General features: G+C 41.6%; 1 protein-coding gene across 2 annotated transcripts in view; it reads left to right on the top strand.

Annotated features, from left to right (window-relative positions):
* Positions 1-25,852, top strand: part of LOC122654076 — a 28,342-nt gene extending 2,490 nt beyond the window's left edge. The window contains exons 4-7 of one of the 2 annotated variants that reach the window (XM_043848047.1): positions 23,232-23,379; positions 23,518-23,601; positions 24,224-24,317; positions 25,842-25,852. In XM_043848047.1, the coding sequence (XP_043703982.1) occupies positions 23,232-23,379; positions 23,518-23,601; positions 24,224-24,317; positions 25,842-25,843 (328 nt within the window). In that variant the 3' untranslated portion in view covers positions 25,844-25,852. Of the gene's footprint in view, positions 1-23,231; positions 23,380-23,517; positions 23,602-24,223; positions 24,318-24,751; positions 24,892-25,841 lie in introns of those variants that run through there. The other variant, XM_043848046.1, reaches the window with a different exon arrangement.
* The last annotated feature ends 1,103 nt before the right edge of the window (positions 25,853-26,955 follow it).

The raw sequence follows: 26,955 nt of genomic DNA, 5'->3' as shown, positions 1-26,955 counted from the left end.
GGATTTGATAGGGCATTTCGGTTGTCAAATGCCCATATTTTGGCTTGAAACTTCAGGAAAACCGTAATTAAGCATCTCTAAACATAATGGAACATTTAGATGGTTAAAAAACACTTCTAAAATACTAGTTTGATTTCGTATCCTAGGTTGGTAGTGTACGGCATACCTTGCTGTATATTTTTTTTCCAATATAGCCTATGCCACACATAATTTAGTACTGGAATGCATAAAATTATTTAACACAAAATAAAATATGCATTATAAATGAAGAAAAATCATTTAATATTATAAAATGTCAAAGTGTTAAAAATACAAGTGTACAAGTGTTACAAGTATACATGTACAATCAAAGTGAAATTCTAAGGTTCCCCTATGAAGCTGTTCCTCCAATTTTATGTCAGTACCACATAGAGTTACATGAAAGCTCGAAAGCTGAAGAAGATTGCTGCCGCCAACTAAACATGTTAGGATCGGAGAGCTCGCTCCCAAGTTGGGTGGGGGGGGGGGGGAATTGGGATTCTAAAATTGAGTCTCTAAAAATTGAGTTAAAAAACATTTCTCAAGAATAGATGCGGAAGCTATTTTTTTTTTGAACTCACACCCACACTGATGAAGAAGTAAGGAAAGTAAAGACTAAAGAAAGATAAGCAAGAGAGACACCATAATGTAGTCTTAGATTTGAATTACTCAAACTAGAAACCAAAACAGAATCTTTTACCAAAGGATAGGTTCAGATTGGTAGGCTTTATAATAACGGGAATTAGGTGGTTGAATGAGCTTAATATTTAGGACGAGTGTGAGTAGGGTAGCGTGGAATATATGCTGAAAGTAATGGCTAAATCTGGAGTTATGGAAGTCTCGTAGTAGAAATAGGATTGAGGGGTAAAAGGGTAATAACATGAAATCGGCTGGGTGGATGGGGTTGAAACTGGGATCGAGCCTCTCTTAGGGTTTGGAGATGATTCGATCAAAGTTTCAGCAGGTTCTAATGGATAGATATGGCTGGGAAGAATTCTTGCGAGAATTACGTAACATGTGATCTTCTAGAAGGGAAGAAGAATAGTTGCAGGTTTTCAGTTTCAGACTTACTTGTTGATGGTAAACCTTTGATATCAGATTTCTAGGACATTAGAACAGTAGTAGAAGATGCAGAGAACAATCAACACGAACCACCTAGGCTTCCCACCGCAAGGTGTCAATCGGATCAAACACTGATTCTGTCAAACCTTGATCAAACACAAGATCCTTCTTCGTGAGGAAGACAAGTTGCAGAACTGCAGCTTTGTTTTTACTTTCTAAATTTCGTGAGGTAAAAAGGAGCCCCCACAATCTTCTATATTTAAAGGCCTTAAGGTCATGTACTCCTAATCACACTAGGGGACTAAAGTTCACCTAGCTGAGCTGATAAAACAAAACACCTCCTCTCTTTTGTGTGGAGAGGAGTGGACCCTACTTACATAAGTAAAAAGTAAATATATCAAATCACTTAAATTTAACCAAAGTTGGACCAACTTGGACCCGGTTCAATTTAAAACAAAAGACTTAAAAAATAAACTAAGTATGGGAACTAAAACAGCAAACTAAAAAACTAAACAACAACTACTTTGACTTCTTCTTCTTCCTACGGATGTAGGTCTTCAGATCTGCATCACACCAAGATTTTAGAGTGGTTCGGGCAACATTTCTATGTCCGCTACGAAGGCTACACAAGCACTTGGATTTCCACTACTCGCAATTGCTTTCCTAAGTTGAATCAAACCCTTGCAACTTGTAGTTTTTCTACGGCTCTATACAAACCAAAGGTGCTTTCAAAGATCACTCCAAAACCACTGACAATGTCACTTCTTGTGTGGCTCAAACATCCACACAAAGAATACACCACCTCAATGAAGTGAGGGAACAAAAATTACAACTTCTAAGAAGGTAGATATCAAAATAAAAGTTAAAATCACTCATAGTCTCTAAAGTCCAAAGATTATAAAGAATACTCAATTAAAGCTCTTGAACAATATTGTAATAGTGATAGTTTGAATGTCCAAAAGTCCCCTTTGTATAGGCCAAATGTGTTTTGAAGGAAATAACTCAGAATTGAGCAAAAACACGACGTGGATGACTGTTCGAGTGACATGGACTTCTACTGGCCTTCAACGGTAAAAATATAGCTGTAAGACCTCCAACGGTCAGAAATATTTCCATTAGATTTCTGTCATGTGGGCGTCCGTACAGGTGTACGGATGTCTACGATGGTGTGTAAACATCTGTTAGAATGAGGGACTTGGATCATGTCTAAGTATCAAAGTTATTGGTTCTACGTCCGCTGAGTATGCAGACGTCTCCTTCAGAGTGCGGATGTCTACATTAGGTTGCGGACGTACTCTTAACTTAGAGACCCAAAATAGCCTTAACACTGGTTGGGCGTCGGTATAAAATATGCAGACGTTTGTCCAAGCGCGCACGTTTCCCTACTCACACAGATATACTCTGACAAAGTGCTTAGTTTATTTTCCAATATACATACGTCCCCAACAAGGGGCAAATGTCTTGTACTTGTTAGCAGACGTCTCCATTGGGACACAAATGGCCACAGGCAGTATTTTCTATGTCTGGACAGATTTAGTTATTTAACTCAAATCTCTAGCCACCAAAGTTTACAGAATAAACCGATTAGGTCTTTATTGGTTTTTAATGGACATAAAGGATATTAGGTGGTGGATTAGGAGAAAGAGGACTTAAATCAGGAACCAATCCACCAAAATAGGGTGTGCTTTAAAAAAACGTAACATCAACGCTAACAAATTGTTGACGAGTAATAAGACCAAAACATCAGCAGCCCTTTTGGGTATGGGAGTACCTCAGAAAGATACACTTGGTAGCTCGAGGAGACAACTTATCGTTGTCAGGATGAAGATTATGGATAAAATATTAACAACCAAAAATACAAGGTGGTAGACTAAACAAGGGACTGTTGGGACAAAAAACCAACGGAAAAAGTTGTTTGATTATAAAAGAACAGAAGATGACATCTGGTTAATCAAAAAATAAGCAGTCAACACAACATCAGCCCAATAAATTTTGGGAACATTCATATGGAACATTAAAGACCTAGCAATATCTAACAAATGGCGATTTTTGCACTTTGCGACACCATTTTGCTGAGGTGTATAAGAGCAGCTGGTTTGGTGAATAATTCCATTGTCAGAACAAAACTATGAAATCTCACGTTGGGGAATCTCAAGTGCATTGTCTGTGCGTAAAAATTTCAAACAAACACCAAATTGAACTTTTATTTCATTATAAAATTGTTTGAAGACACAGATTTAGAACGATCTTTTAGAAGATACAACCATGTTGTGCGAAAGTGATTGTCAATAAAGGACACAAAATAATAAAATCCAGACCGACTCTTGACCCTACATGGGTCCCAAATATCTGTGAACTAACTGAAATAAAGGTCGACTCCTCGACTCGTTACAGGACGGAAAGATAGTATGGTGATGCTTGTCAAGCTCACAAGCTTCACACTCAAGACGGGAAATAGACTTGCTACTAGGGTCATGTGTTGTAGCTTGGATAGAGAAAGGTGCCTTAGCCGGTAGTGCCGATGTAAAGGAGAAATGCCAGTGGAGGTAGCAGACGCTGCCATAGATGAGGAGGCAACATCAAAGTAGTAAAGGCCATCTCGCTCATGCCCTCCACCAATTGTCATCTTTGTCTTGAGATCCTGAAAAACACAATGAGAAGGATAAAATGTAATGGAGTAGTTAAGGTGTTTCGTCAATTGGCTAAATAATAAGGGATTAAGTGGCAATTTGGAACATGAAGAACAATGGATAATGAAAGCAAAGAGGACAAAGGAACAACATCATGACCAATAACATTAGTAAGAGATCCATTGGCTAGAATAACTTGTGATGGAGAATCTGATTGATGAAATGAAGAGAACAAATTTGGCTTACCAGTCATATGTGAAGATGCATCTGAGTCTATGATCCAGAGAGTGGAGGATGAAGAAGTGAAACATGTAGGTGTACCTGAATGAGCTAGTGTAGCGGTGGATGTGGAAGAGGATGTCTCAAGTTGTTGAACTCTTTCAGAAGTTGATTGAACATATTAGTATGGGATGAGACACCACCTCCAGTGGGAGGGCTATAATTAGTGTTATGTGAGGGCACCACTTCAGTATTCCTATCAGTGGGAGGGCAAATTGTTTTTGTGCCTATTGGGGCTTGCCATGCTTCATTTAAAATTTATTAATAGTGTGATTAAGGCAACCACAATGAATACACGAGCGAACAACTGGATCAGAAGCTGGATTACTGCAACCACCCATGCCATGTCCACGACCTCCCCCTGAACCACAACCTCAACTAGGACTACTATTACCATGACCACGACCACTGATATTAACAACAAATGCAAATGTATCCTTAGAAGAGGTGCTGAAATCAGGTTTGACAAGAGAAGGTGACACAATCCGCTGGATTCTGCAGTAGGCCTCATTCATAGAGTGGATCTTCTCACCAGCTAATATTTGACTCTTGACAGGCTGAAGATCAGAGTCCAATTCAGACAGGAACTTAACAACGAGAAACTCAACACGTTGATATTTGTGAATATTAATGTCAGTGGAGATAGGATAACAAACATTGAGTTCCTCCCACATGCCCTTAAGAGTATTGTAGTAGTCACCAACAAACTTTCCATTCTGCTTGAAGGAGAAGAATCTTTCATGCAAGTCATATCCTTGACATATTTTTTTCTTGTGAAAAACCTCTCTTTGAGTTCATATCGAACACCCTTTGTAGTCTTATGAAACATGACATTGGTAGCAATAGAAGGCTCCATGCTATTCCAAAGCCTACAAAATAAAGTAGCACTCTAAGATTGCCAATACTTTTAATTATTAGTATTGGGAATAGGTGGAGTCATAATCAAATAAGCCATATTGCGTTTGTGGTGTAGCCTAGGAAGGCTATCATGCCAGGACCAATTCTGGAAGAGAATATTATCCAGATCTAAAATAAAATACCTGCGATGGTGATTAAAGTGAATGAGGGAGATGATGAGGATGATGGTTGAAAATGAAGATAGATAGTTGGCTAGGTGCAGCCCGGAGTCCTACTGGTTGCCAACCGTCGGAGTCCCACCGAGGTCCCGCTCGAGTCTCACAAACCTTCTTGCATCTCACAAGGAAAAAACTCTCACAAAAGGAGTAGTCATAATCTGGGATCACGATCAGTAGTGTCCCCATAGCCTGCTGGAAACTACCCCAAAATCTTGATGTGAATCTGGGATCACGATCAGAAATAATGCTCACCGGAACTCCGTGCAAGCGAACAACATCGTCCATATACAATTTTACTAATTTGTCCATAGGATAGGTTACCTTTATCGGAATGAAGTGTGCGGTCTTGGTGAGCAGATCAACAATCACCCAAATGGCATCAACCCCCTTAGCAGTTCGGGGCAAACCAGTGACAAAGTCTATGGTGATGTGTTCCTACTTCCATTCCGGAATTGGAAGCGATTGCAAAAGCCCATAAGGTCGATGTCTCTCCGCCTTAACCTACTGACAGGTAAGACACTTCGACACAAATGTCGCCACGTCGGCTTTCATCCCTATCCACCAAAAATGTAACTTCAAATCTTTGTACATCTTGGTACTACCGGGGTGCACAGAATATGGAGAACAAATCTCTCTCCTCAACCGCTCATCATTAGGTATACACAACCTACCTCTGAATCGAAGTGTACCATCCCCAGACAAGGTAAAATCCAATTCCTCTTGCATCTCTCCCTGAATGCCACCTATCAGCTTCTGTAGTTTCGCATCGGCGGGTTGAGCTTCCTTGATCCTCTCCACCAATGAGGACTGTACTGTCAAGGCGGCAAGTGACAAAACGGTGCTATCAACTAATAGTTCCAACTCCATCCTTCTGGCTTCCTCTATAAGCCGCTCATTGACTGTCAACCCTGCCAGGGAGCAGGTTTGTGATTTCCTACTGAGTGCATCGGCTACCACATTCGCCTTGCCTGGATGGTACTGGATAGTACAATCATAGTCTTTCATCAATTCCAACCATCTCCTCTGTCTTATATTCAACTCCTTTTGAGTTAAGAAGTACTTCAAGTTCTTGTGGTCACTGAAAATCTCACTCTTCTCGCCATATAAGTAGTGGCGCCATATTTTCAAAGCAAATACTACCACCGCCAACTCCAAGTCATGAGTGGGGTAGTTCTTCTCGTAGTCCTTCAGTTGCCTAGATGCATAAGCAACCACCTTACCATGTTGCATCAAGACACATCCAAGCCCCAATTTAGACGCATCACTATAGACAGTCATGCCACCAGTACCTGATGGAAGTGTCAGAACTGGGGCACTGATTCCTCTTCTTCAGTTCTTGGAAGCTCTTCTCACATGCCTCTGACCATTCGTATTTCACCCCCTTTCTAGTCAGCCTAGTCGTCGGTGCCAATATGCCGGGAGAGAAATTCTCAATGAATCTCCTGTAATAACCGGACAATCCAAGGAAACTTCGAATTTCTCCCACATTCTTCGGTGACTCCCAATCCAGTACTGCTCGGACCTTCCTTGGGTCCACTTCTATACCCTTCTCAGAGACGATGTGACCTAGGAACATAGTTGTCACGGCGTCACGGCGATCCAAGTCGGTGGAGGGGTGTCACGTCGATATATCGACATGTCGCCCGCCATGGCGTTGCCATGGCGAGCATGTCGACCATGTTTTATTTTTTATTTTCTCTATTTTTAATGTGTTAATAGATGTATACTCAAGCCATGTTTTATTTTTCTCTATTGTTTCTCAAGTTTTAAGAAGAAAATTCAGAAATCGAAGAAGAAATCGAAGAGGGAAAGAAGAAATCGAAAGAAATCGAAGAGGGAAAGAAGACAGGAAGAACAAATCAAAGAGGGAAAGAAGACAGAAGAAGAAATCGAAGAAGAAATCGAAAGAAATTGAAGAGGGAAAGAAGAAATCGAAGAGGGAAGAAGAAATCGAAGACAGGGAAGAAGAAATCGAAGAGGGAAAGAGAGTCGGGAAGAAGAAATCAAAGAGGGTCGCCATGGCGTAGGTCGCCATGCAGCCCTCTGCAGCGCCAGGACGCCATGGCGACGCCATGACAACTATGCCTAGGAATGCCACCTGGTGCAGCCAAAATCCACACTTGCTAAATTTGGCGTACAATTGTTTCTCCCTAAGTCTTTGTAAAACCAGTCTGAGATGAACGACATGCTCCTCCCTACTCTTGGAGTAGATCAAGATGTCGTCGATGAACACGATGACATCGTCGATGAACACGATGACAAATTTGTCAAGTACATCTTGGAAGACTCTGTTCATTAGCTCCATGAATGCAGTTGGGGCATTCGTCAACCCAAAAGACATAACTAAGAACTCATAATGCCCGTACCTAGACCAAAAAGCAGTCTTGCTGGTGTCACTATCCCTGATCTTGAGTTGGTGATAACCATACCTCAAATCAATCTTAGAAAAGACTTTTGCTCCTTGTAGCTGATAAAAAAGGTCCTCTATCCTTGGTAGTGGATACCGGTTCTTGATGGTTAGCTTATTAAGCTCCCGGTAATCGATGCACATCCGCATACTACCGTCCTTTTTCTTAACAAAAAGGACTGGTGCTCCCCATGGAGACACGCTGGGCCGGATAAAACCTTTCTTTAACAGATCCTGTAACTGAGTCTGCAACTCCTTCAACTCCGTAGGGGCCATCCTGTATAGTGCCTTGGACACTGGTGCCGCATCAGGAACCAAGTCAATCACAAATTCTGTTTCCCAATCTGGGGGTAACCCTGCCAGATCTTTTGGGAAAACATCAGGGTATTCGTTCACCACATCAATTTCAGCCAAAGGCTTGATCGTGGCCTCTAAGTCCATGACTGAAGCAAGGTAACCCTGACAGCCTGAATCCATCAACCTTCGCGCTTGAAGGGCGGAAATATCTAACTTCTTTTGTCTCTTTTGGTCTCCTACAAATGTAAACTTCTTCTCCTTCTCTGGTTTGAAAACAATCTGTTTCTTGGCACACACTACATTTGCTTGGTAGTCTGCCAACCAATCCATTCCGAGGATGACATCAAAGTCAACCATGTCAAGTTCGATGAGGCGTGCTGTTGTCTTCCTACCACATATTTCCACTGTACAGGGCTCATAAACTATGTCTAGTTGTACTACACTGCCTGTAGGTGTACTAACTGCCAACCCTTGAGTCAGGTCTTTTGGGTTGGTGTGCATCTTCTTAGAAAAGGTGGGGGATACAAACGAGTGGGATGCTCCATAGTCAAATAAAACATGTGCAGGGGAATTAGCAATAGTTAGAGTACCTGACACATAATTCAAATTAATTCCATAGTATGCATGTATGAACCTAGTAATGCAAGCATAAACTTTTGGATAAGGTGGATATTAAACCTGTCACCACTCCTGGTGCGCTCTCTGCCTCAGCGTGGGTAATTGCGAACACTTGCCTAGGTACTCTGTTGCTTGGGTGAGGCTGAAAGGCACTGCCGACTGGGTGGGGTGGAGGTGGCCGTGAAGGTGCAGGCTGAGGCACATCAGCTCTCCTCTGAGGGCAGTATCTAGAAATGTGCCCGTATTGCTGACAGGCGAAGCATCGAATAGGGATTGCAGTCTGTGAAGAAGCAGAAGACTGAGTCGTGCGCGATGGGTGGGGCGCCTTAGATCTCCTGAACTGGAACGGTGCGGGGTTGGCATAGTAGGGCTTGTGAAATTTACTGGGCCCTTGACTTCCCTGATATGACATGGGTCGCTTCCCGGAACCAGACTACGTGTGGGAGGTGTCTCTCTGTCGGTCCTTAACCGTCTTGGCCATCTGGACCACATCAAAGGCCGTGAGTCACCACTATGGCCTCAATACTGTTCCTCAGACCCCTCTCAAACCTACTTGCCTTCCCTTGGTTGTCCCTAAGGTGAGGAGGTGCGAAGTAGTGCAATTCTTCATACTTCTGTTGGTACTCTATCACCGACTTTGATCCCTGAACGAGGGACATAAACTCAACCTCTTTCTTCTCCCTGAAGTTCTTGGGAAAATAGTTCTCATAAAACGCCACCTTGAATTGATCCCATGAAAGATTTGGATAAATGGTTATGAGGGTTTCGCGCTCGCATGTCCACCAAGCTTCGGCTTCCCCTTTAAGTTGGAAACCGGCACAAGTTATCCTCTGTTCATCGATGCAGCCCAATAAATCAAATATTTTCTCCATTTGTTGCACTCACTTGGAGGGGAGGAGTAAGTCACTTGTGGCCCCGACAAAGTTCTTGGGCTTCAACTTTTGAAATCTCTCCACAATCGGTACCATGGGGTTTACCATGTGCTGGGCATGATACCCATGAGGAGGTGGAGTGTACGCCAGCGGAGGTGGTATAGCAGCCCCAGGTGGTGGAGGTGTGTTTTGAGCCCGTGGCACTTGATCGGTCAACGGTGCTTGGAACCGGACCCCTAGTTGGGTCAAGAGGCGCTTTTGACGCAATTCTGATTGTGTAACCATGGTCTCCATATACTGCTGTTGTTCCATTTGAAATTCTTTGAGAATGTCAGTCACTAGGTTGGTGACCTCACGAACTGACAGTCCCGGCCCTGAGGGAGGAGGAATAGACGTGGCGGAACCCTCGACAACATGCGGGTCGGACTGAGGTGGAAGAGTTGCCGGAGGTAGTAAGTTTGCCGGATCCATGCTCTCGACCCAATCTTGCCCTAGATTGGCTGCAGCCTCGGAGTTACTCCGAGTTAGAACCATCGTTATGCCCTAGAGAAAGAAAATTGAAAGCTGTTAGATTCGTGCATAATAGGGGTATTAATTACGCGTGTAAACCCTTCAAGAAGGAACAAAATCCCCAAGATGACCCTGGGTGCAGCCATGTTAAATTTTGTTTCCAAACACATGCATCGTTAGTGATGTGCAATGTAGTAAGGATAATGCATTAAAGGAGGGGTATGTAAGTCAGTTTATTGGCATACGGTTGCCCAAGCAAGGGGGAGTGGACCCCACAATCACGTGCAAGCAAAGCCCAACAAGAACTCATTAAAAACATAAAACGGTAGGAGCAGTTGGGACAAAACGGTAGGAGTGGTTCAGGTACTGTTCCTACCGTTTTCAAGTACCGTTTATAGGCAGAGACAAAACAGTAGGAGCATTTTATTGAAAAACGGTAGATGTTCCTTCCTTTCTGGATTGGCCCTTCCTACCGTTTTTTCTTTTTCTCTTTTTCCTTTATTTTTTTAAACGGTAGGAACATTTCTAGAAAACGGTAGCTGGAAATTTTTCCTGTTCCTACCGTTTATAGACAGTGGAAAAACGGTAGGTGCACCTACTTTTTTCTGGGCTGGGCTTCCTACCATTTTATCAAAACGTATTTTTTTTTTTAAGAAGGCCAACAGCCTTCTTTTTTTCTCATTCCCAATCACGGCAAAATCGTGGTGGAGAGACCCCAAGGCACCTAGAGGAGGGTTTTGATCGTTTTCCCCCTAGTATACAAGACTAATTCATCGGTTTCTTCTCTCAATCCTCATCAAGGTACGTTTTCTCTTCTTCCTATAAAATTTCAGAATTTCCTTCACATTCTTTGGGAAGTCTATAATGGTTTCCTTCTTCTTCCCTTTTTCCTTCTATGCTTACTGTGGGAATCTTCTATAATTCCTATTCTTGCACAACTCATGGATGTATTAGTAATTACTAGCATGACCTATGCCTTCAATCCCCAACATAACAACCCAAACCATGATCGTTCTCCAACCTTTGATTCTAGGGTTTGAGCTTGATGTTTTAGGTTATGTAATGGATGAGCATCTTAGTAAATTGTTGATTGCTCATGGGCTTGAGTCTTGCGACTCATGGTACTTAGCATGACAAGGGATTTATCACTAAAACCCCCCGCTTATTCAGATTCATTAACACTAGTTTTTCATTGTGCCTACAAGGTGTTTGTGATATTGTTTGTGTGAATTTTGCTAAGTATGGAATAGTCATTTGATGCCATGTTAAGGGTGAAATTCCTTACACCAATAGCATGCATGCCACATCTATAACTTAAACACCTATGCAATTCCTTTGGTCTCCTAATACTCATGCCAATCACATGCTTACCCTTGTGTTTGCCCATGTGTGTATAACGGACATGTTACTACATGTCAAGTGAAGTCACTCTCAACCTCAACATGATTAGGCCCATTTGTCTTGATATGAATGTATATTTTACATTTCTTTTGAGTAGGTTATAGACATTAGATTGCTATTATAATCCCATGATGTCATTCCATTATTAACCCTCCCCTTCTTTTTTTTTTTATTATTATTATTTTTTATAGGCACTCCATTATGCCTCCAAGGCCTGCTGGTAGAGGTCGTGGTAGAGGAAGAGGAAGAGGTAGGGCACAAGATGGAGGGAAAGGTAGGGGTAGGATTCCACCCCCACAGCCATACGACGAAGTTCTATTTCGGTCTTGGGAGCATGCGTATCGGATGAACAGCTGTGCGAACAAGACCGTGCAAGTGAGAGAGATGTCCACCTAGGCCATTTCTCATCCTTCAGGGTTGCTGAGAGGTTTGCTGCATTAGGGTGGACTGCCATGCTTCGGTATGACCATGGTGCGTATCCGGAGCTTGTGAAATATTTCTATGCGAATCTCAGTGCAAGTGAACAAGACGATGGCACCCTACGCATTCGCAGCAAGGTCAAGGGTAGGAACATTTCTTTTACTACTTCGCAGTTGGCTAACATCCTTGGGATCTCTAATGAAGGGGAGTTGACTCAGTATCCACCTGGGCGAAGTAGTCTATTACATCTTACTTCGGAAGAGCACACTCTCATCAGTGGATCCTTGAGACAAGACAATAGAAATGGAAGTTTCAACTACTCGAGTTACCACCCCACCGCTAGAGTGTTTACTCGGATAGTGCAAGCTAACTTGTTGCCAGTTACCCGACATCTCGACGAGGCTGGGTTGATGACTTCTTTTGTGGCCTATTGCTTGATTTCCGGGCGTCGTCTCAACCTTCTCAACGTAATCACCCGGAACATGGCATTCAAAGCTACTAGGCGAAATGAGAGATACCTTCCCTATGGGAGGTTACTCACGGCCATTTTTGTGCACTTTGGGGTAGAGTTTGCTACGGATGATGTGCGGGATGAGATACCCATGAGGTTTTGCAAGACCTCCCTTCTCAAAATGAAATTGCAAGGGGATGAAGGTAGTGGTGATGCCCCTGTGTTTACTAATGAGATCCGAGGTGAAAGTAGTGACGAAGAGGACAGCAAAGGTGATGGCAGTGATGAAGAGGACAGTGAGGGAGGAGATGAGGCTGAAGGTGAGGGTGAAGGAGGTGCGAGGTCAGTGGCTGACGATCCTCAGGACACTCAGGAGCAGGCTGATACAGAGGTCCTTCCGCAGAGTGATCGACACTCTAGGGAGGACAGTCATCACACTAGAGGGTTTATGCCTCAGACGAGTCGCCGGAGCGGCTTACGTCCTCGTTCACAGTTTGTTGGCACTCATGATGCGGAGGCGACTTCTTCCAGGGCTTCTGAGCCCACACTTGGTTTCCTTGCTGGTCAGATGACCACCATCACTGCGTGCCTGGATGCGTTCCAGGGCCAGCTAGCAGAGTTCGGGGGTATGTTCCGCGACATGCACGACAGGGTGGTCCGTATGGAGCGTCGTACGAGGCGCGCCGGTTCTCCTGATACGCCACCACCGCCAACACCATAGTGATGATAGTTGATCGTGTTTCTTTCTTGTCGTCTCAGACTTAGACTTTTTAATTAATTGTTTTAACTTCATTTGACTCAGTTGTAATGTTTCTAGTCTTTGTCTTTTAGTGCTTAGTTGTGAATCTGGGTATCCTCCCAGATCAAACATTGTTTGTTATTTATGGTTTCGGATCTCCTTATTTTTGTAATTGCTTTCTAATTATCGGATGTGTTCTTATAAGCTTTTATTTAACCCTATAATGGAGTAAATTGGATCCGTCAGATCACGAGTTAGCTTAAGGTAGAGCATCACGCTCTGATACTAGGTTGTGGCTGAGCCTCAATTGATTACATCCTAGTCAGCATTTACAATTCCCAAAGATAGGGAAGAATTCCAAAGGCTGGATACATGAACAACTAAAACATTAAATGGTCTTTTGGAATTCCCAAGACATTGGGGGAGGCTTCCAAAGACAATAACTACTTAGCTAGGTAAAACTAAAAGACTGATCAATACTACGTATGAAAGTAAAACCCACTACATTAATTAACCTAGGAATGAAAATAAGCTACTACTAAGCCTAATCCCGTATGCCTTCCTTGTACCCACATTTTAGGCCTGTTGAACTGAACCCATTACAAAGAAAACACATGGAATCAAAGGCCTAGTGCGTACATAACCCCACCCAAGACTTATTTCCAATAAAAATGCCCATTATGTGACTTATCTGCATCAGTTCGGTTGCGATATAGACTTTCACAGTCTGTGCCCAGAGAAGATAATAGGAAGCTCTGTTCAACTTGATAGAAGTAACCTGGACATTAACATTGTCCACAGGAGGCTTGATTCTGCCTTATTGATGAAGGTAAATACTAACAATCACAAGTACATTTGGTGAGCAACAAAAATCCACAGAAAAAGAGCCAAAGACTATCAAAAATCACAGAGCATATATAGAGACAGTAACCACCAACAATCTACACCACTTAGCTTTCCAAAGAGAGGCAAGTCAATTCAAGGCTGAAGTACCACTTGGAAGAATAAAGTCAGATGCACAAATCAATTATGCCTTACAGGTTCTGAAACAGAGTACCACAGGGTTTGTGGGAGATTTTTTATTCCAGCAAAACAAAGGCAAAGATCAGTCTATAAATCAGATCGAACAACCAATATATGAGGGCCTTTGATGCCCTAAAATCTCAGCCAAAAATTCGGACAGATCTGAAGTAATTTAAAAAACAAGATCTCCCAGAAAATTTCGCAAAATAGCAATGCAGCAATATAAGATTTGAAAGTATTTCACAATAATGGCTTGGATCAGCTTCATGAGTATCGAAGGACCCATTCGAGGGGACTTTAATGCCATAAAAGATGGAGACAAACCAATGGCTGGATCAAGAGTAATTGCTGATCCAATTTCTGCCAAAAACAGAGTACTGCAACTTCAGTTTGAATGATATTTTGGGAAAATTATGTTTTCCACCCCTGTAGTTTGAATCTATTACGTCTACCAACCTAAAAATTCATCTATTTCATGAAAAAATCTTACAACCGTATCCTTACTGTTAGATTAGAACAGTTAAGTGATGATGTCATTGCCCAATTTTAATTTAAATGCCTATAATACCCTTGAAAGGGTAAAATGACACTAATGCCATCTTCTTCTTCTACACCACCACCGCCACCCACCATTATCACCATCACCGCCGTATGGCCAACAGCCCAGCTATCACGACGTTCAGCCTGTGGACGTCAATTGTCCACGCTGAACCCCCCCCCCCCCACACACACGCACATTAGCTGTACAATCACAACTTTTCTGAGGCCATGGTCTGCTCAAACGAATTGTACCCTGCTCCGACGATCATCTCTTGCTCCGGCGACCACCACCTGCTGCTCTGACCGGTAACTTCTTCTGAAAGTGAAAGTGAAGACAACTGAGTCGAAGCAATACTTATCGATTATATGGGTCTCTTATTCAACTGAGTTGCTGCCCTGAAAACCCACGTTAAAGCAGCATCAGTAAATCTAGATTTTAAGAGAGAGACCAGATCAGATGATATTTTGTAAAAAGAGAAAAAATGAAAGGAAATGAAACACGTACAGAAGAGATTAGGATTTTGTTGGCTAGCAAATTGAAGTGCTCCTGAGAAAGGAGGCAGGAGCAGGACCCACGTCTCTTGCTTTCAACCTCCCACAGGCCACAAGGCACAAGCCCTTCCCTTCCCTTTGAATATCTAAAACCCTAAATGGGTTTTCTAAAAAATTCTGTTTTATCCGAATTAACACGAGTTAAGAAAACCATGAAAAGACAAACAGCAAATGTGTGTGAGAGAGAGAGAGGTGTGCGCAGTGTGCTTGGGATTTGTCTCCTGCAACCAGTGCAGCGAATTCTTCCCATGGCAGAGCTGACGAAGTTTGGTGGGGACGTACCAGAAGGAGAGGCGTGGGTGAGAGTTGAAGATGGAACCGATATCGCCGGTATCTTCCTTGGTTGCCAGCCCCTGTTAGGCGATCATGTTTTCAAATCCTAAATGGGTTTTTCCTTACGTATTCCCTCTCTGATTCTTGATTCTTTTAATTAAAAAAAAGGTTTTTTCTTTAAGTATTAAGAAAGGGTAAAATTGTCATTTCCTTCTCAAAACTAACAAAGTTATTACTCAGGGGTACGAACATAATAAATTAATTTACAAGGGTGGTAGACGTAATAGATTCAAACTACAGGGGTGGTAAACGTAATGGTCCCATATATTTATGATATCACGATAGGGATATTGTTGGGGTATGAGACCTTCATGAATGCAGTAAATTGTTGAATAGAACCTATACCAAATAGGGGTATTTTGGAGTTTTACTTGTTTGGGTACTGTTCACGTGAACAGTACCGTGAACAGTATTAGTTAGAGTCAGAGGGTATTTCTGTACTTCTGTAATTCTGGAATCTTCTTCCATATTATTATAAATACGAGGGCTTGGTGATCTATTCAAATCACTCGAGCATTGCAATTAATATGTTCTTTTAACATGGTATCAGAGCAATAATCTGATCTGAGTTAAAGAACATCCCCCTCTTCCTCGTTCATCGTTTCCTCTTCTCTTCCTCCTTCTTTCTCTCGGCCTTTTTTTTTCTTTTTTTCTGGTTTTCTATCATGATCACAGGGCAGCAATAAAGAGGTGATCAGATTATGATCTAGTTGCTGCCCTTTACATTACCTCCTTGATTCGATGATAAGGTGAAGATCTTTTGCGATAGCTGCTGCCCCCTTCATTCTGCGATTTTTTAAGAATCTCCTATATTTGAAGATCAAGTCTCCCCCTCTACTGGAGTTGATTGTTCGCATTGGAGACTCATTCCTGCAGCCTTGGACAGCATCTATCTCAAGCATATATCACAAATTGAAGGCCTCTACCCTAAATCGATCTCACTTTCAAGGTTTTCTAAAACCCTGACTCCTCATCGATTTTTAGGTTAGGGGTGTTATCTGGAGCTGATTTAGTACTCAATATTTTTTTCAGCCACATATACTGAGGATTTCTCCAGAATCAGGTTTTCTCTTTTTTATCGATTTCTCCTACTATCGATCTACTTTCCTGGTTTTTTTCCTTTGGCTGGCTGCATAGCTCTATTGCTGGTTCTGTCAGGCTTTTCATCTACTCCTTGCTGCATTGCTCTATTGTTGGTGTTGTTGATTTATCATTATAACCATGCCTGGTGATTCCGATATTACTGCTACTTTTGGGCTTGATGGACAGACCAGATCTGAGTACTTACCCTTTGCTGCTCCTATAAAATTGGATGGGACAAATTATTTACAATGGTCCAGATCTACCTATTTAACCATTACCGGGAGAGGCTTTACTGGATATATATTGGGTTCTGAAAAGAAGCCAACAGAAGAGGGTCCTCCTCAGACTCGTTGGATATCCAATGATGCTATGGTGATGTCCTACTTGCTCAATTCTATGCAACTTGACATCTCCAACAATTATTTGTTATTGGAAACATCCCATCAGATTTGGAGTGCGGCCAAGGACACCTATGGACAGGTAGGGAATGATGCTCAGGCATATGAGATTGAGAAGAAAGTACATGACACCACCCAGAAGGAACTATCAGTCTCCACCTATTATGCTACTCTTAAGGGTTTGTGGCAGCAATTGGATCACTACTTTGATTATAAGCCTTCCGTTGCCACTGATATTGCTGCCTACAGTAAGCATGTTGACAAAAGGCGGGTCTACAAATTTTTGGCTGGTTTAAATGTTGAATTTGATCCTATTCATGTCTAAGTCCTTAGCAGGTCACCCTTCCCTACATTGGAGCAGTCCTTTGCTTTGGTCCTTACCGAAGATACTCATCGGGGTGCTATGCTACACACTCCCACTGTTGATAGATCTGCTCTACAGGTTGGGACCAGCCCTATTGCCATAGCTGATGTCAATGCATCCACTAAGGAACCTGTCAAGTGTGAACACTGCCATAGGCTCTATCATACTAAAGCAAATTGCTGGAAGTTACATGCTAAACTTGCTGATTTTGAGGCCAAGCGTGGTCGTGGAAAGACTAAAACTAAAGCTAATCATACTGAAGCTGTTACTACCAACTCCATTGCTGACACTGGTTTCTCTCAAGAAGAATTTCAAGCTCTTTGTTGTATGTTGGAAGACTTCCGCTGCCTGTACTACATCGACACCTGCCAGTTCTTCCACTCCATTAGGTTCCCATTTTGCTCATTCAGGTATTTCATTTGGAGGTCATTGTGCATCGGTAGTCTCCAGTTCGTGGATCATAGACTCCGGTGCCACTAATCATATGACTGGATCTTCCAGCCTTTTTCACAAATATTTTCCCACCTCTGGTCAGCATAAAGTTCGAGTGGTTGATGGTTCCCTTTCTTCTGTTTTTGGAAAAGGCTCCATCCGTTGCTTTCCTTCTCTTACCTTATCTTCTGTTTTTCATATTCTTAACTTTACTACTAATCTTCTTTCCATTAGTAGCATTACTAGAGATTTGAATTGTAAGGTCACTTTTTTTCCTTCTCATTGTGTTTTTCAGGATCTGGAGACAGGGAAGACAATTTCATGTGGTAAGGTGCATGGTGGATTGTACCTGCTTGATGGTGGTAGTTCTCCAGCTGCATTACCTTCCCACCTATTTCAAACTTCTTCGGTCTCTTCTGAACTTTATCAATGGTATTCTCGCTTAGGTTACCCCCCTTTAGGAACTTTGTCTCTTTTATTTCCTAATTTGGTTAAGCAATGTAATAAGAATGAATTTTTTTTTGTGAGGCATGTGTTCTGGCCAAACAGACTCGTTCAACTTATTCGGTTTCTAATAAAAAAAGTTTTTTACCTTTTAATTTGGTTCATTTTGATGTATGGGGACCTAGTCGTAAACCTTTTATCTTTGGCCACCGTTGGTTTGTTTCTTTTATTGACTGTCATTCTAGGAATACTTGAGTGTATATGATGCGTACTAAGAGTGAGGTTTTTTCCTGCTTTCAGCATTTTCATAACTTGGTTCGAACCCAGTTCAATGCCACCCTCTAAATTTTGAGGAGTGACAATGGCACAGAATATATGGAGGGTTCATTCCCAAAGTACCTTGCTAACCATGGAATTATTCACCAGACCAGCTGTGTAGATACACCTGCCCAGAATGGGGTGGCTGAGCACAAGAACCGCCACTTATTGGAAGTGGCAAGGGCACTTATGTTTGCCCGTCATGTCCATTCCCAATATTTGGGGGATGCTGTCCTCACTGTGGCATACCTTATTAATAGGTGCCTACTCGGGTTCTTGACTCTCACAACCCTGCTGAAATTTTACATAGATCTTCTTCTTTTGTGGTCCCCCCAAAAATATTTGGTTGTGTTTGTTATGCCCGGGATACTTGGTCCCCAGGTAAACTTGATCCCCGTGGGCTGCGTTGTATTTTTTTGGGTTATTCTGCAACCCAGAAAGGATATAAGTGTTACCATCCTCCTACTTGGCGTACTATGGTGAGTATGGATGTGGTCTTTCATGAGACCCTTTCTTATTATTCTTCACCACCTCTTCAGGGGGAGAATGTTAGTGAAGATGTGCTGCCTTTGGACAGTTTTTCTCCTTTACTTCCTGATTCCCAACTCAGGTTGGATCCTACTGACCACCCTAGTGCACCTACTATTGTTGCTGTTGTCTCTATTGCTGCCCCTCCTCTTGTCCCTTCTCCTGAAGAGAATCCAATGCAGGGGGAGACTAGAGTTAATGGTAATGATGAAGGTTCTCTTCAGGGGGAGCTCACTCCAGTTCAGAAAACCATTAGTGAGTTTCAGAAGAGAATTGATGATTCTAACATGAAGGTATATAAAAAAAATCGTAGAAAAAATAAGCAGCTTCAATCCATTGCAGCACTAGTACCCATACAGTTGCCAACCCTGGATCCAGAGCCTACTTCTCCATCTGGTAAGATTTCTTCTCTTGACCTTCCCATTGCCTAGTGTAAAGGTATTAGGGCTTGCACTCCGCATCCCATATCTCATGTTGTTTCTTATCACTCTCTTTCACCATCCTTTCGTGCATTTGTTTCTTCTCTTTCTTCTGTTCGTATTCCTCAAAATTGGCAGGAAACTTTGATAGATGGAAAGTGGAAGGCAAAATGATGGAAGAAATGAAAGCTTTGCAAAAGAATAATACATGGGAGCTTATCATTCTTCCTCCAGGGAAACGATCAGTAGGGTACAAGTGGGTGTTTGTGGTGAAGCAGAAAGTGGATGGCACGGTTGATAGATATAAAGCACGACTTGTGGCCAAGGGATTCACTCAGACGTATGGGATTGATTATCAGAAGACTTTTGCTCCGGTTGCCAAGTTAAACACTGTTAAGGTATTATTGTCCTATGCAGTAAATCTAGGGTGGGATCTACAACAATTGGATGGGAAGAATGCATTTCTTCATGGAGAGCTTGCAGAGGAAGTTTATATGGAGATTCCTCCAGGTTTTTCATGTGCTGAGACTCAAGGCAAAGTATGCAAGTTGAAGAGAGCTCTGTATGGACTGAAGCAGTCACCCAGAGCCTGGTTTGGCAGGTTTCACAAGGCCATGGTTTCTGTGGGGGTATAAACGGAGCAATGCTGATCACACTTTGTTTATCAAGCGACGAGGCGACAAGGTTACTATCCTGATTGTATACGTTGATGACATAGTGATGATAGGCAATGATATTGTTGAAATGTCCCGTTTGAAGACCTTCTTGGGAAGTGAGTTTGAGATAAAGGATCTAGGGAAGCTTAGGTATTTTCTTGGGATTGAGGTTGCCCGTTCTTCTAAGGGCATCTTTCTGTCTCAAAGAAAGTACGTTCTAGACCTATTGTCTGAGGCTGGTTTATTGGGCTGCCATCCCTGTGATACTCCAATGGAAGCCAATTCTAGATTGAAGGAAAATGATGGTGAACCTGTGGATAAGGGTCGATATCAGCGATTGGTGGGCAAACTGATCTACCTCTCCCATACTCGGCCAGACATAGCGTTTGCAGTGAGTTCAGTCAGTCAGTTCATGCATGATCCCTATTCCACTGATATGGCTGCTGTGCTTCGAATTCTTCACTACTTGAAGTCAGCTCCAGGAAAAGGGATCCTTCTTTCACCGCATGATCACCTTCGTGTCGAAGCCTACACAGATGCTGATTGGGGTGGCTCTTTTGATAGGAAGTCTACCTCTGATTACTGTACATTTGTAGGTGGCAATCTTGTCACAAGGCGCAGCAAGAAGCAGAATGTTGTGGCAAGGTCTAGCGCTGAAGCAGAGTTCCGTTCCATGGCTTAGGGAATCGGTGAGTTGTTATGGCTCCAAGGCTTACTTCAAGACCTTGGTGTTCGTGTTCGTCGTCCCATGATATTGTACTGTGACAACAAAGCTGCCATCAGCATTGCCCACAATCCCGTGCAGCACGACCGTACCAAGCATGTGGAGATAGACCGACATTTTATCAAGGAAAAGCTGGAAAGTGGGCAGATTTGCATGCCTTTTGTGAAGTCTGAAGACCAGTTGGGTGATGTCTTTACCAAAGGGCTTGGGAACTCTTTCATTGTAATCTGTTCAAGTTGGGCATGAATTTCATATATGCTCCAACTTGAGGGGGAGTATTGAATAGAACCTATACCCGATAGGGGTATTTTGGAGTTTTACTTATTTGGGTACTGTTGACGTGAATAGTACCGTGAACAGTATAAGTTAGAGTCAGAGGGTATTTCTATACTTCTGTAATTTTGTTATCTTCTTCCATATTATTATAAATACAAGGGCTTGGTGATCTATTCAAATCACTCTAGCATTGCAATTAATATGTTCTTTTAACAGAAACCCTTGAAAGGAAGAACAAGAGAGAGAGTAGAGAGAAGAACTTAGGGAATGCAGTCCACGGTTTGAGAAGTGCATTGCTTACTCAAACCGTGGGCCTGGAACATGGTTCGAAAACTTGGTTTCGGACCCCAACTTGGTCAGGCCAAAAACCGAGTTAGACCGAGATCTCGGTGAGTTGTGCATTTTTTTTTTTTAAAACTCACTCCATGGTTTCGGTGGGTTTTTGACCTAGTTTGGTCATGAAACTTGGTATACAACCTATTTTGGGCCATTTAAATACAATGACACTCTCAGATTTTGAAAAATCAAAGTCCAAATAGGTGTTTGACTTAGTGGGAAACCAGGACAGACACTTATTTATGCCAGAAACCAAGACATGTACTTATTCATGCCTAATATCATTTTTCATTTACTTAAGATATTATTCATAAATAAGCAAATACCCCCAATTTGAATCCAATAAAAATAGATAAAAAGTCAACCCCCTAGTTTAAGAACAAAAACTGGATTTTTGACGGTGGGTGCAATTTTTAACTTTTAAATGCTGGGGGGTTTTTTAAATCTATAAATTCCATAAATCTTAATGTGATAAAACATTGCTAAAAACCAAAAGTGCGGTAAAGTATTCATTTGTTGTGTTATGTAAAAAAATATTTTCATTCAGAGCGATTTTGACAACATTCATGCACACCAAATTAAGTTTGACCGAAACATAGCTCCTTCAATACAAATCAGATTTAAGCAATCTTGAATTTGTTTGAAAGCTTTGCAACAAAGCATCCCCTCGTATGAATCCATTTTTTGTTCTTGAATTGGATGGTTGACTTTTTATCCTTTGGAATTTTATTTTTTAATTATTTTTATTGGATTCAAATGGGGGGTATTTGCTTATTTATGAATAATATCTTAAGTAAATGATATTAGACATAAATAAGTGTCTGTATACCAAGGTTTCCCATCGAGATCTTGTCCTGAGACTGAGATCTCGGCCGGGACAGTGTATTTCTCCCATTTCGTTTCTGATTTCGTCTCGGTTTTTTGAAAAACCGAATATTTCTGAGATCTTGGTGAGTTCTTGTTCCATGGCCTGGAGTTGTATTTATAATAACAAGAAGAACACAACCAACTTAAGTAAGTAAGACTAATACCCCTCACTAATAAACCACTAAGAAATAGAAAATAGAACATAACAAAGAAACCTAGACTTGTCTTAACAGCTCCAAATCTAAGGCCCCACAGATTAGGACTCGGAGAGTTCTAATAAGATCTTCCCAAACCAGTATTATCATTAACAGCAAGAAAAAGGGAAGAACAGCAGTGGAATGGAAGGGAAAGAAGAAGAGAAAGAACAACAGTGGGAGGGACTAAGGAGAATGTACATGAAAGGAAGGACAGAGAGGAGAACAGAGAGAAGGAGCACAGTCGCACCATGTCACAACCAGTGAAGGCAAACTACAACCCAAAATTCATTTTCAATCTCGGGAAAATCAATGGATACATCCCAGCATATAAAGAAAATCAAAAAAGACTTCTAACTGGATTGTAAAACTGAAACTAACTTGAACTCAAACTCCTAATTGCTAACGATGACTGCCAAGCATGAGACAAATATCAAATTACAAATATAAACCCAAATAAGTAACCTCTAAATTAATGCCTAAATATCCTACTGGACCAAAATCATAGTTGGACCCGATTCATCTCGATATGGGCCTCCAAACGGGTTCGTACCGGTCCAAGGCAGCGCTACTGCATCAGGTTGTCTGTAGAAAAATGCCTGCTAGATAATGCAGTATTAATCTAGTTACACAGGCTTCTGACAGAGTTGACCTCCTTTGGGGGGGCGGGACATTGAATTTGTGCCAGTTCAGCCATTATGGTGGAATTATTTCATTTTTAGACTGTACCAGTAAATCTTGCTTCAGTTCTGGCTGTAAAAGACAGCCCTTTGTGCCATAATTAGCTTGAATTTCGTTGGACCCTTGCAATTCTTCTGTCAATGTTCCTTATTTTTTCTTGATTTGTTTTCTTTTTTTCTGCTTTATTAATTCGATAAACATCAGTGCTCTTTTATGTTTAGTATATAGTTCAATTCAGATTCTAAGATTCAGCATTTTTGTTCCTTTTCTGTTTAAATATCAGACAAGCATGGGGACCGCAGATTGATCTCCATCATCCTCAATTTTTTGCTCTAGCTGCTGCGGAGCATCAGTTACTGTGGTCACGAAATGAGGAATATGCAGTTGCAAATGCTGGTGGGGTTGCCTGTTTCCGCTCAGTTGCTATCATTGTAAGCATATGTCCTGCTCTTAAACTTAATTCTTTCCCCCACATACACCTTATTGTTTATCGCCATTGAAGCTTGAACTAATTGAAATAATTTTTCTATTTGCCAACATGATAACGTTGTTTTTGTTGATACATGTAGTTAATGCTAGTATTGCTCCTTCGTCATGCTCTGATGATTGCAAGGGACGCCGGGTTGGTGCAGGAATCATTGACCTTCATTAATGTGAGTTAACTGTGGTGTTTTGATCATCTGTGATGCAATGCACTTATATACCATAAAATAAGATGCTGGGTGCATATTTACGTAGACAAAGTTGCAACTACAGTCGTGGATAGCTGGACAATACAAAGACTATGCACATATAGACATCAATAACAGTACAAAATATAGGGAATTTGTATTTTAGTACAGTAGAAGGCCCTATTTGATCATGGAAAGCGTACCATCCTTACCTCTTTTATGAAGCTATGTAATTAATGCACACATGTGCAGTTGCTTTACGAGTATAAGATTATGAAATTTTGTCAGATGGGATTTGTTGGAATGTGAAAATCATGTCAACATGGCCTGATCATCTGAGACGTGTTATCTATATATTGTGTTACTCTTGGCTATGGCAGCTAGGGTTACCAAATGGAGACTGCATTTGCTACTTTCTAGTGTCAACCATTTTAAATGTTTACGTGACATCTTTGCTCATTTTCATGTGGACAATTTTTAAAGAAATGCATACATGTGCCTGCGATTATGCTGCATACATAGTGTGTTTCATATATATTTACATGCTTTGCTTGATGATAAATGAGATAAATTTGTTTTTAAACTGGAGAGATTTCCTTTTCAGGTTTCCCTTCTTCAGGTAGCTGGCTTTCTTTTGCCATGCTATGTAATGGTCCGCTCATGCTACATTATACAGAGCAGGAGGAGGAGACAGGTTTGTGTTCTCAAAGTATTGGATAAGAACTAACAGTTTCCTTGTTATCGATAATCGATATTGCCAAGAAAATAAAATATAACAATTTAATATCTTGATCTGACAAGGAACCCTCAATACACCTAAATGAAAGAAATGCCTTCACCAATTATGTATGTGAAACATGGGTTTTTTCCTGTGCTCACTATTATGTGATGCTATAGTGGGTGGTAGCACAAACTCGATTTGACACATGTGCACACACACACATTCTTTCTGCTGTAGAAATTCATATTTTTGTCTTACCTAATGATGACAGTGGAATAACATACTACAAGATCAGGACACTGTTTTTTAGCAGATTATACCCTAAAACCTCCCCCACTTTTTAGTGGGAATTTTATTTTATCATCTGATCTTCATCATGTAAAGCTTGACATGCCCCCATTCTTTTCACAGGTTTAAAAGGCCTTGTTGCTGAATCAGACACCGTAGATACTTCTACAATGGTAGTGAGCCTTTTTTTCTTTTCTTTTCTTTCCAGTTCTTAGCAAGCAAGCTGGTTTTGTATATTGCTTTTTCTGAAGTTTGTAAAATGGAAGGTGCCGTAGATGGCCAAAAAGAAAAAGAAACTTGTCCCAAAAATTCCAGTAGCTTTACCTAAGGCGTAAGCCACTCGAAAGAATTGTAAATGTGCAAAATAGTGTAAACTCATATGGTATATTTGAAAGCAAGTCATGTCTCACAGGAATTAGGCGTTGTGGAAACTTGATCATAGTTGAGGATTCACTTGTCCCCAATCTTAAGACATTTAACTGGCTGGGCAAGTTGGGGGCACATTTGATCAGTTCTTGAAAGAGTTATTTCACTAGAATCAAATGCTATTTTGTTAGCCACATCTAATAATATCTTGAATTGAAACCGTCCAACTGGTTATGTAAATTCTGGACGTCAATTGTTTTTCTAGGTGTTCAGGTGTTCATGAATGATGATGTTTTCATTCTCTTCTCCACATCACAACCATACCATTTTACAGGAGCTTGATGGGTTTTGGATAGATCTTGCTACTAGATCATACAGCAACAGTGTGGGAATTAACGAACTTGTAAGTTGCAATTAAGAACAAGAAAATTGTATGTAGCAATCAGGGAATGTGGCTAAGAATTAAAATAAGTTGAGGGTGGGCCTTGGTGCAACGGTGAGGATGCTCCATTGTGACCTAGTGGTTACGGGTTTGAATCTAGAAACAGCCTCTCTGAAAGCAGAGGTAAGGCTCTATACTTTATGATCCTCCCTAGACCCTGCAGTGGGTGGTGAGTCCACCTGTAGCCTGTTTTGAGAGGAGGGGGGGGGGGGGAAGGGAAAATTATCACCTCCAGTTTGCTGACTAGCCCAGTTCCTTAGTTCCTCTAATAGGGGGATGGTGGACCCCACCTGGGCAGAGTATTTGGGCATGGGTAGAGAGGTCATTTCAGCCCCTCTTTGTTAGAGGAACTGGGGAACTGGGCCGGGCAGCCAACTGGAGGTGATAAAGATCCGGGGGGAAGAGAAGAAGCGCTGCTTGGGTCGGAGGACCCATTTTAGGAAAAACAATGTAATAGTGAGATTGACTGCTTGTCATTCCTAGACCAATTATGGACAGCCCTGCTGCACTCAGAACTGGGTTTTCGTGCTGGAGACAGGAAGCAGACCCATTGCCAGTATTGGAGTTTGCCGAGTCATCAACCATCCTATATAGGGCAATTATCGGTATCGGATCGGCCGGATTGTATTGATCAAGGCCGATATTGATACTTGATCGATCCTGGATTATGTATCGGTATTGGATCAAGGGTTACCAATTGTAAAAGTCCAATTTTTAATGAAAAATAAGGGTAAAATTGTCCAATTTGGGTCTGAATTGGTATTGGCAGAGACTGATCTCGATACTGATATCGACAAAGACCGATACCGATATCTCAATCCTTGCTTGTGACCGGCTGATTTATCCCATGCTTGCATTAATCCATTTAGGACAGCATGAACCCCAGTAAAGTGGATCGATCAGGTGGACTAGATCTTTGAAGGGGTGTTTCAAGCTCAAACAAGTACATCAAAAAGGGAATCTGGGAGAGGCAGCTGCAAGTTTTCTTTTTTTGGTTTTTTGTTAATTTTAGATGAAAAACTGTTGCAAGATTGGTCCATGACAAAGGTTAAAGGTAGATATTTGGATAAAGCTTCAAATACTTACATGGACCTCCCTTGGACTATTGTGGGGTGGGCTTACAAATAAGCCCTGTCCGTTAAGTTGAAACCATGAATTGAAGTAAAACATTCATAAATGGCCATATTACTTTTCATTAATATACTTTTACCCTTTTACCTATCTCACCTCTTTCTTCTCCGGCGATCTGAGAGTGTGGAGCGCCACTCTCCACTTCCACTTTGGCGATCTTTTAGATGAAAATCTAACTGTGATCAACTCCGACGACTCTACTGCTGCTCTCATATCTCCAATCCGGCGAAATGTGAGCTGCACGAAATAGCATATTTTTGCTATTGCTCTAATATATCCAATCCGATACAGTGTGACTCAAATTGGTGAAAACAAGGATCCGAAGAGTTTGATTCTCAAAAAGTAGACATTTCAAATGAATCTTCCCATGTTAACGTAATTTGGCATC

Source organism: Telopea speciosissima, chromosome 3 (assembly GCF_018873765.1).
Source record: "Telopea speciosissima isolate NSW1024214 ecotype Mountain lineage chromosome 3, Tspe_v1, whole genome shotgun sequence".
In the NCBI taxonomy this organism is placed as follows: Eukaryota; Viridiplantae; Streptophyta; class Magnoliopsida; order Proteales; family Proteaceae; genus Telopea; species Telopea speciosissima.
Note: the sequence above shows the minus strand (reverse complement) of the source record. Positions and strands in the feature narration are given on the sequence as shown.